This window comes from Morone saxatilis, unplaced genomic scaffold, assembly GCF_004916995.1.
Source record: "Morone saxatilis isolate NCDOM2014 unplaced genomic scaffold, NCSU_SB_2.0 Contig12, whole genome shotgun sequence".
NCBI classification, from domain to species: Eukaryota; Metazoa; Chordata; class Actinopteri; family Moronidae; genus Morone; species Morone saxatilis.
In genome coordinates this window covers 2,898,698-2,909,384 of record NW_023339674.1, presented here as the reverse complement: position 1 = coordinate 2,909,384, position 10,687 = coordinate 2,898,698, and the positions used below count along the sequence as shown (strand labels likewise).

Below are 10,687 nucleotides of genomic sequence, written 5' to 3'. Positions count from 1 at the left end.
TTCCTGGCTTCAAGCTCTGCACTTCTTCTGTCTGAACACTGCTTACGGACAATGGTGGCTGCTAAAGAGGTTATCATGGATGCTGCTAGCATCAGCTATATCAGAACAGGAGAGTATTTCTTCATTGAAAGAAGAGGAAAGAACGGCACTAAAGGCTTTTCTTGATGGAAAATCTGTTTTTGCCCTTCTCCTTACTAACTTCAGTAGTAGCTTGAATACATTATGTTTTTTTATCTGATTGGTTTGCCAATGATAGACAGTGAAAGACCATTGGTTCATCCAATCACATACCAAGTACTTTTTGGAAGTGCCTGCCCTTTTCCAAACAGTTTCTAATGACTGCTTAAGATGGTTCTGTGTAACACACCAGGTTACATGTTTACTACTGTGGGTGTGGCAGAAGACATTTCTGGGGTATTTGAAATGAAAGTTGAGGAAATAATACATTTAGTCTAGTAAAACTTTTACTAAAAATCTTCAATCCAAATGCAGTTGAATGAATATTAATATATCAGTACAAATTTACCAGTATTGTTTTTCTACTGGACCATGGACTGTGTATCCAGATACATATTGAATCATCTGAGAAGAAGACATACATACAAGGTGGACTTGCTCTAGTTTTCCATCCCCTGATAACAAAAATATGTCTGGCCTCTTTATATTCTCATACAGCACAGCAGTGCATATTGAACTCTTTGTTTGCATCCCTATCAGCTCCAGTGAACGGTCATGCAGCGGTAATAATACGTTTTTTCTTATCACCGGGGGTTACCATGGTAATTTTCTGTCATTGTAGGGAGCAACCTGAGAAATAAGTATGTTTTTATAGACAGCTTGAGTGCACAACGAGCAGCCATTAGATTTGCTGTACCCTGCACCTTCTAATGGTAATTGGCCACAATTCTAATTCGATCTATATTTTACCCAGTTCATCAATACACAATGCATCAGCTGTTTCTAATTTATCGTATCTAGTTCATGTCATGCATTTCAGCTTTACACTAGGGGTATGATTCTCGCTTGGAATGCGAGAGGTTCTTCCCAAAATCTCAACTGTTTCTGACAGTTTTCACTGACCAGTGTGAACGAATGGTTTATATTCTCTGTTGCTGGAAAATATAAGTTTTCTATTTTTCCCTTTTTAGGGTTTAGTTTCTTTCATGAAGAAGACACTGCATGTGTTGCAAACCTCCTGCAGTTTAATTGATTAATTTGGAAGTGGATACTTTCTAAAGCTCACCAGTTTGTTACTTTATTAATGTTCTTATAAAAATCAAAGGTATTTCTTTTCTTTTCTTTCTTATTGTCAACCTGTTTTCACTGAAATGTAGAAAATAAATTCTGTATTTTTGAAAACACAACAAGGATGTCACCCGGCAACAGTGTTTGAAAGACTTAAAACACTTAAAGTGTATAATAAATATAAATTAGAATTTTGTTTAAATTTTTTCTCTCTCCTCATTCCCTTTTCTCCTCTCTTCCAGCCACATCTCCTCCTTCGACTCCTTCCCTCGGCTCGACCCGCCACCGCCATCAGGAAAGAAGCGCCTCCCTCGAGCGCTGAAGACCACCCAAGACATGATGATCTCGTCTGACCCCGTGGTCTCCTCACCGGACACTGCCGAGTCTTCCTCCTTCATCTCCTCTCCTGACAAGACGCCCCTCATCGCCAAGGAGGAGCTGAGGATCAATGAGGAGCAGCAGCAGGGCGAGAAGGAGGAGGAGGGGTCAGAAGAGATCCCGTTGTCACTGGACCCAGCAGAGGAGAAAGCTGCTGCTGATTTGGACACGACGGGAAGCAACGGCAAAGTTGATGGAGCGATAGAAGTAGAAGAAGATGCTGTGGAAAACGGGAGCACTGAAGGAGGCGAGGAGGAACATCAGCCCCAGCTCCAGCTCTCTGTGCCAGACCTCATCAACAAAGACCCCCCGCAGCTGGAGCCCAGAGCTAAGTCCTCCGACGTCTGGCAGAAGGTGTCAGGGCCAGACTCCCGGCTGGCCTCCACCCCCTGCTCGGGGAAAACTCCCTGTCGCATCAGCCTGGGCGAGGAGGTCCTCATGGGAAACGGCGCCCCCTACAGTAAAGGCACCGGAGTGAGTCCTGAAGACTCGGAGCCCCACCCAGACCTGCTGTCGTTTGAGTAACCAGCACAGCCGGGATCACCAGTTTAATATGTCTCAAAAAGTTTGGAACTCTTTCTTTTAATTCCGACTCGAGATGCTCAAGAGGTAAATCAAACAGACTTCAGTAAGAACTGTGGATCAAATATTCACTGCCACTTTTAATTACATAACTCTCCCTGCTCCAGGGTTTGCTTGAGGAAAAGGGAACAAGTGCTTCCAGGAGCCAGGACAGGGGCCGGATCTGATGCTTTTTACCTTTTTAGAGACTTTTTAGATGAGTTTAAAGGTCACGGTGATACAACCTGGCCAAGCTAATGACACTGCCAGCTTCTTCCTAGTGATATGAACACAAAGCTGACCAGCACTAGATGATCAATAAGCAGCAAGAGAGAATATGGGTTAGAGGTGAGGGTTCATTATTATATATATAGTGCAGAGAATCTTTTTTTTAAATGTAACATTTCATCTACAGAACACATAACTATTGAGAAATACAATTTTATCACAATGTAGTCATCATGTTTTAGCTATAAGAACGTGTCATGTCTGCTTTAGAAATGCAATAATGCCAGATAATGTAATAATGAATGTAATTAATGTAATGAAATATCCCTTTAAATGGGCTGAAAATGTAAAATCCTGTTAATGAATTTCTGGCAGGCGTAAAACAACTCCAAAGTAATATGACTGTTTCCTGAAAAAGAAAAAACATTATTACTATCGTTTTCTAAAAAAAGTTGGGTTGTACTAATCAGTATTAAGTTATTATATTATCAAGCCATTAATTTCAAAAACCCTTTTTGACATCTTTAAAACCATTTAAAGGGAAATTTATTTCATGGTGGTAATACTCTAAGTCCATGTCATACAAACGCTGCTACAGTGAGCCAATTACTAACTGCAACTTATATGAGTTATATAGCGACATTATTTACATCCAGTATAATTAGAATAACTAAGTTTTAGCAGTGTAATCATATTTGTAGTTAATCTGGAGAACTGAATGCAGACTCAGGAGGAGTTGAAGGAAACGAGAGGAAGAGGCTGAACGAATGTGGACGTGTTAGAGAAGGAAGGGTCTTGGGGAAGTTCACTTTCAGTTCATTTGGTACAAAATGTCAAGCAGCAGTTTCTGTCGGAGTTTGACCAGGACTGGAAACCTTTTGACCCTCAGGGTCATCCATATTCAATTATTTCTGACTCCTTTTTGGTCCAGTAGGAGGTTTAGAAGTTGCCCCCTCCTACGCTGGCCTTTGGCACAGATTGTGGCCCTGAAAGTGTCTGTTGAAAGCTCTCAGCCAGTAGGAGTATTGATCAGAATCCCAATGAATAGGTAGCTTCTGTTTTGATTTAGATTTTTTTTTAAACAGAAGATAAATCTGGGATTTATTTATTCATATTTTTGAATATTTAAAATAAACTGGATGCAAAGATTGTGTATATCAATATGAAAATCCAGGTGTAAACTGGAATCTAAAGATTTCTGGGTACTTTTTGGGACTCCAGCAGCGATCTTAGTTTTGCAACCCATTTTTCTGTTCACTTTTTGTTGCTGGAAGCATAACCTGAACTGTCTTCACCAGTTTGGTTCCAGTTCAGAGTGAAACAGTGCCCTCTGGCAGCAAGAAACATAATGCTGGGAATTAAAATCCAAGTGAAAAAGTTAATTTGTTATACTAATTAAAAAAAAAAAAAATGTATTTATGAAGCAGATTCTGATTATTTACATACATGCATTACCTGCGCCTCTGGTGTATGATGAGAATGGTTTCCAGGCCTCCTGGCTGATAACAAAATGTGAACTGGATGAACCTGAAAGTGGATTCTTATTTCCCCCCCGAAAACCCCTGCCAGAGAGTCTCGATGGATAGCTGGGCGGCATGTGGAGGGCAAGCTAGTGAAAAGTTATTTTGGAGCAAAAGAGAGGCAAGATAATGAGCTGTCAACAGAAAGAGATGAAAGAGGTGTATTTTATTCAAGGAGATCATTAAGTGACAGACCAAAGACACAAATTAGCGGCTCAGTCAGACAGGTTGTTTTTGTCATATTGTGTAATCGCTCTGAAAGTTTATTTCCACTGAAGTTTAGATTTGAGCTGTCTGTATGAAAAGAGAAGCAATAATTCATGCAGAAGATATTTTTTTCTCCTTTATTTTCACTTCATCTACTAATGAAAAAGTGAACCAAAGTCAAAGTAGTTAAAACACTTCATAGCAATTAACATCCTTTAGGTAAATCTTCAGACTTTTCGGACTCATGGGAGCGAATCTGGTTTTAGAGCTTCAACGTTTAGTCAATTAATCGATTAATTGAATACTATTGAATAAATCGCCAGCTATATTGCTAATAATTCATTTCTAAGAAAGACATTTTTAGCTTCTCAAATGTGAAAGTTTTCTGGTTTCTTTAATCCGCTATGACCGTGAACGGAATATTTTTGGGTTGTGGACAAAACAAGACATTTGAGGACATTTGAGGACATTTTATGGACCAAACAACTAATCGATTAATTGAGAAAATGACAAATGAAATGATAATGAAAGTAATCGTTAGTTGCAGCCTTATCCGCTGTGTTCGGCTGCCTAAAGGTGAGCTAACATTAGCAGAAGATATCCAGCTGTTGGATCAGTAGCTGTTCATTCAGTCCGCTTTACTTCATGTGTCGCTGTAGCAGGATCAGGAACATGCTGTAATAATTGTTTTAGCACAATCAAAGTTCAGATCTGTACTTTATAACACTATTATCTGAGCTTCTGTCTGTGCGACTGCATCAACATTCACAGTTTTTTTTTTCTGTGAGGTCCTGAAGCGGTGTCTATAAGTGACCACTGTATTCTTGCAGGGATTTCCTGAACCTCGAAAAATAGCGAAGAATTCCCAGAATACAGTGACACAGACACAGAGATACAGCTGTAGTTGCGGTCAGGTCATGCCCAGCAGAATGAGTGGAATGTGGAGCTGGACTCTGTTAGAGAAAGGAAGCTTTGTCTCTCTGTCTCTGTGTGTCTCTCTAACTTTGTCTTACATACTAAGTGCCCTAAAAGATCCCCCATTCATTTTAAAACTGTAACAAAACAGCCGACATCCCCCACAAAACAAATGAAATTACCCGGTTAGTTTTATCTTGCAATCAGACTTATCTTCAACTTAAAGTTCTGAATAAAACCTGGAACTTTGTTTGTGGGGGCACATGCTGCTGTTGAGTTTTTCAAATGTCAATTTCAGCGCTTTGAGCAGCACAAACAAACTATCTCCAGCGTATTGGGGTGGCAGATGTCTCAGCTGTGGATGTTTCCAAAACAAAACAATTTGCATTGCTAGATAGCACGTAAATTGGAAAATCGGAAAAGTGACATTTGGGTGAACTGACCTTTCAAGATCAGGGAGCAAGAATGGAAAAATGTTCTGAAAACAAATGCACTGAAGCACCCACAGGCACCAACACAGCTTGAACAATGAAAATATGCCCAAAACTTAATTAATCACACATATTAAAAACAGGACTTTCACATCATATTGACGTAAAAACAACATTTTAAAAGATTTTGATGCTTCAGTTGTGTTTTTGTGTTATTATTTATTGAACTGAAAGCCCCTGAATCCTGGTTTCAAATTACTTTTGTATTTCTAATAATAAAAAAGGACTGCATGTGCAACAACCAAGGTTAAAGTTTAGAGGAAAAAAATACTCTTGGATTTTATTTATGAGTTTTACATTCAAGTGAGCTCTGTCCACTCTGTAAAAGCAAAGAGAGAAACACAAATACAGAAAACTCTCACTGGAAATAACCAAAATTGGCACAAAAGTGTTTCACATTGTCATCTGTCTGGCTTCTGAAATCTATTTTAAGCAACACTAAAGTTTGTCTTTAGGATTCATGAGTCATGAATTGCTGCACACCTGGATGAACCAGGTATCAGAGAACACACTCGATCAGACTGAAAACAGCTGTTTGTATTTAGTCAGAAGGTAAAAAGATGCTCAGAGGGCGTCACACTGTCTGACATGCTTTGTTTCATCTGTGACAGAGCAGCTCTGTCCAGTTACCGTGGCTCATTTAAAACCACTAAGATTTATTTTGTATTTTTCTGATGAAGGAATGGTGGTGTACATTTTTATGGAAATTTTCTATCTCTCTTTTTACAATATCTGTGAATATGCAAATTGGTTCTTGCTCTAACAAATGAAGGAACGTGATTTATTTTGATATTCAGTCATAGAATCTAGTTATGGCAATCTGTGTTATTTAGCTGATACAAGAAGAAATGATCTTGCTTTCTGTTTTAATGTTGTTGAATCATGTTTTCTTTTTGTCTTTGTAAAGCCAGTCAACATAATTTCAGCAAATACGATGAATGAAGGACACTAAATGCAGCACAGTTTTGAAAACGATAAAGCAAACCTGGGACTCGATTGTATCGGAAAACTGCTGCAACTTAAATTAATTCTTTCATTTTTATTGAAAATATGCTACAAAAATCAAAATGAATAATTTAGCCTTTTTTGTTTTATTTTCCGAATGTATCTTTTTTAAAGTGGGGATGTAATAACTCCTGTAATGACTGTAATCTTTTTTAAATCTGGAAATAGACCTAATCGTGACCTTATTTCATGTTGTGTGACTCTTTTTTTTATCTCTGTAGAAAAAGCCTCTCCTCATTTATTCTGGGCATATCCTGTCTTTTATGTCTTTACTTCGTCTCATTCCTGCGTCGGTGCAGCCAGCCTCCCACTCAGTCCTGCCAGCAAACTTCCTGTTTTGACGGAGCTGATGTCCTAGCCAGTTTTAGCAAGTTTTTTTTTTCTGTGTCAATCTTGAGTGTAGACAGGCCTTCTGTGTCCTCCCTCTGATAGATCGTCTGTTTTTAGAGATGGTGGTGGCGGGAATTCAGGAGTCGAAGCTGCTCTGATGTTTAATTCATCTGTGTTTGTACTAATTCATGGAAATCCTGGTCTTCCTCTTGGCGTCTGCGCGTGTCGCGGGCCTCCTGTTTGTTGCTCTGTCTTAAAGCCCGGCAGGAATACGACGGGGGACGAATCCAAGAATGAAGACGACTGCCTGGTCGAGGCGGTTTATTTATCTGACTTCCACATCAGTGGTGTAAACAGCCAATCAGCTAAGACACGCAGGTCATGTCACTGTTTAATAATTCAAACATGATGCATTTATTCATTCGTTACAAAGAAATCTAGGCCTCTATGCATTATGAATCGTCAAGTGTTGGGGACAGTTAGCAGGCTGGATGAAGTCTGTACAGACTAAACAACTTTCTTTATTGCATGTCCCAGTGTGAGTTTCTCTGCTAATTTGTGGAAAGAAGTGTTCCCCAGAAACATGAACATCGTATTGAAAAGTTTTGCCACAAAGGCCCCTCAACCCAACCCAAAAGTTTCCGAACAAGTTACTGAAACTTTGGCAACACTTTGTTGAGGCTCAGAGGCCTTTCAAGACTTTTTTGACTGGGGTGGCACAAGTGGGGCACTGACTTATGCAGGAGTTGCACCAAGTATTTGTCTTAGGTAAGCATAATGAGGTGGCCAATCAGATTTCAGTGGTGGCCACTGGTTTCCTTATTTGAAAGTGCAGTTAGAGCATCTTTAGCTTCTGACATATTTTTGATTAAATTAGATTTTATTCAAAAGTTGGAATCCCTAAGTGACCATAGATAATACAAAGTGATTTATCTGTGAGTGCTGTAAAGATATATTTTTGCACTTTTTTGTTTAACACTTTTTATCAGTCTGCCACAGAACTGAACAAGTATTCCTCTTTGTTTTAGAGAAAACAAGACCCAGTGCTCTTTCAAGCCCCCAAAAACATTCAGACTGGCCCCGTATGATTCTTTGTGAGGCATAAATACATTCTTATCTATGCTCCACAATATGTTGTTGTTTGTATCATGGTGTTATTTGTACCAAGCAGCGAGATATATGAGAGGAAAATTAGCACAGCAATCAGACAGGCTGCCTTCAGAGAGAACGAAGCCACCGTAAATGAGCTCTTCAATGAGTCGTTTTCAGAGCGCAGTGAAAATGAATAATTAGATGTTCTTTGTGAATTTAAAAAATAGGCTCCATACTGAGTGTGAGGTTGTTTCTGAGGCTGTAAGATCCATGCAATGTATATTTAATACATTCTATTATTTGATGAGGCAGCCAGCACCGCAGCACTGTGCTCCACATGCTTTATGCCACGCAAACAGAGGGGAGGATTAGTAAAGTCTGCTCATCGAGGTGGAACACAGATTCACCAGATGAGGAGGAGAATGTCAAACTGATGAAAAGATGGGAACAGGAGTGTGATGATTACAGCCAGCTTCTCTTTCAAAATGCCAGCCATATATATGTGAGATATGTGAGCTGAACATGTGTATGACTGCAAATACAGATGAGGAATGCGGGTAAGAGATAAATGTCAGAAGAAGAAGGAACTCAAAGATAAAACTTCACCTGGCCTCCCTGTGCAGATGACCTTTATGGATTCCTTCTTGTACCCCTCTGGATTGGGTTCCAGCAGCTACTGAATTAAACTTCATAGTCCTTCCCTTGTTCAGCCATTTATGATGCATGACAGGTGAACATTACGAAAACGACATAAAAGATGTAACGCACAAGAGAGGGAGACCGGACCCTATGTGTATTTAAAGTTTCAGTTAGGCTTTTGCACAGAAAGAGCCAGAAAATGTCCTTCAGAGAAACCAAGAGAGTACCTTTTACTTTTATACTTTGAGTACATTTCAGAGTCTTTACTTTATGCCCATTACCTGAGTAAAGAAGTTGTATCTGTATCTGTGTGTACCACTTATACATAAAATATACAGATATAAAATAATTATATAAAAATGTATAGAAACTTCTGTGTAAAGTATTCTGTTAATAATGTAAAAATTCTGAATATTGTGCTTTCTTTTGGTATCTGAACACTGAAGTGGCCCTCCTATGAGATGACTATACCAGCTGAGACTCCCAAGACAAACTGAGACCTCTGCCATATGCAGATGCATTGTGCAGCATGCATTCATCCTGGTAATTCCTTTACAGCGGGAAGTGGCTTTTTTGGCTTTAAACGCCACTGAGCAGCTTAGGACTGAACGGAAGAAGAAGAATAAAGGAAAGGAAGGAAAAAAACCCAATGATGTCTGACACTTCCTACAGATCTGAGCCATAAAGGCTCGCAACAGAAAGGAAGAACACACAGAAAATAAATACAAAAAACATTAATTTATATAATTCTATCTTAGATTTGTCAACTTGTTCTCTCTTGTAAAAGGCGATACACAGGTGAGCAATATCCTGCGTCTGGATTCATATATCATGTAATATTGTAAAGAATAACTGTCAAATGGTGGACCCTAGATTTCTCCTAAAACAACAGTTGCTTTGTTCCCATTTTTAGAGGATGTCTACTATATCAAAAATGTACAGTTGGAACCATCATAGAAGGCCTATGGTGTTATCAATCATGAAAGATCCTAGACAGAAATTGGCATTTCAATACGAGATTTCCACAGCCTAAAATCACAAGAAGGAATTGTCCCCATATGGTGAAGCATATTACATAAAACGTAGTTTATCTTTTAGTTGTTACTATTCTATTTTACTAGTTTTCATGTTTGAAAATGACAAATCTTATGTCTGTGACATGAGTTTACAAGTATGGATTTTCAAATATACATTCTGATGAAAGTGAAAGTTTTCTCTGAGCTCATTGGAAATCAATGCTATATAAGGGGCGGATCCTACAACAGATTTTGACATCAACATAAAGATATTAGGAAGTCAGTCCTAGGTCTCAGTAGTGTAATTTCACATATTTTATAATTATATCAGCTGTAGAATGAGAATAAAAAAGGTTGAAGTGCACAGAACCTAGAGAATAGACATCATTATACAAGTGAAGGAGGAATGTACATCTTAAATTATGCAAGTCAGTAAAAACTTTAGAGATGTAGATATATAACAATATGAAACTTATTTATACAATCATATATGGAAACAAGTTTTTTAAAGAAGAATTATACTATGTTTTGCAGAAAAAAAATACATCAGACACACTTTATTTGTTTCTGTGCAAGACTATATATATGTGTGTGTGTTAATACTATCTGGAGGGATCTTTAAAGATAGTTTCCAAACATATTAGTCACAGTAAATCATTCAGAATGAAGAAATGGAACATTACAGCAAGGTTTTATGCCCTCAAGACTAATCATATGGCAAAGAGGTGTCCTCATATATGGAAACAAGGCAGATGCAGAGAACATTATTCACCACTTCTGTTTGTTTATTTTCTTTATCCACACAGCCAAATGCATTTGTTTTGATGGCTTTTAAATGGGATATTCCTTAATTCTTATTAAGTGTTGGAAGTAGATTCTTTTTCAATAAGACACAGTGATTTACCTAGAATGATGGAATGTTTTAGCCTATAAACCAGACTAGGAGTGGTTTTTTTCAACAGATTGGATTGGTTTAGCTCAGGAAACACGAAATGGTATATAAAAGAACTATTAATTAGTTCATGTGTACTGGTTAACTAGCCGTACTACTAATCTGTTT

At 38.4% G+C, this 10,687-nt stretch overlaps 1 protein-coding gene across 1 annotated transcript in view; it reads left to right on the top strand.

The window, feature by feature from the left end:
• nos1apa (nitric oxide synthase 1 (neuronal) adaptor protein a) overlaps window positions 1–6,735 on the top strand; it is a 165,828-nt gene extending 159,093 nt beyond the window's left edge. The window contains exon 13 of the mRNA XM_035653510.1: window positions 1,488–6,735. Coding sequence (XP_035509403.1) covers window positions 1,488–2,148 — 661 coding nt within the window. The 3' untranslated portion in view covers window positions 2,149–6,735. The remainder of the gene's footprint in view (window positions 1–1,487) is intronic.
• The last annotated feature ends 3,952 nt before the right edge of the window (window positions 6,736–10,687 follow it).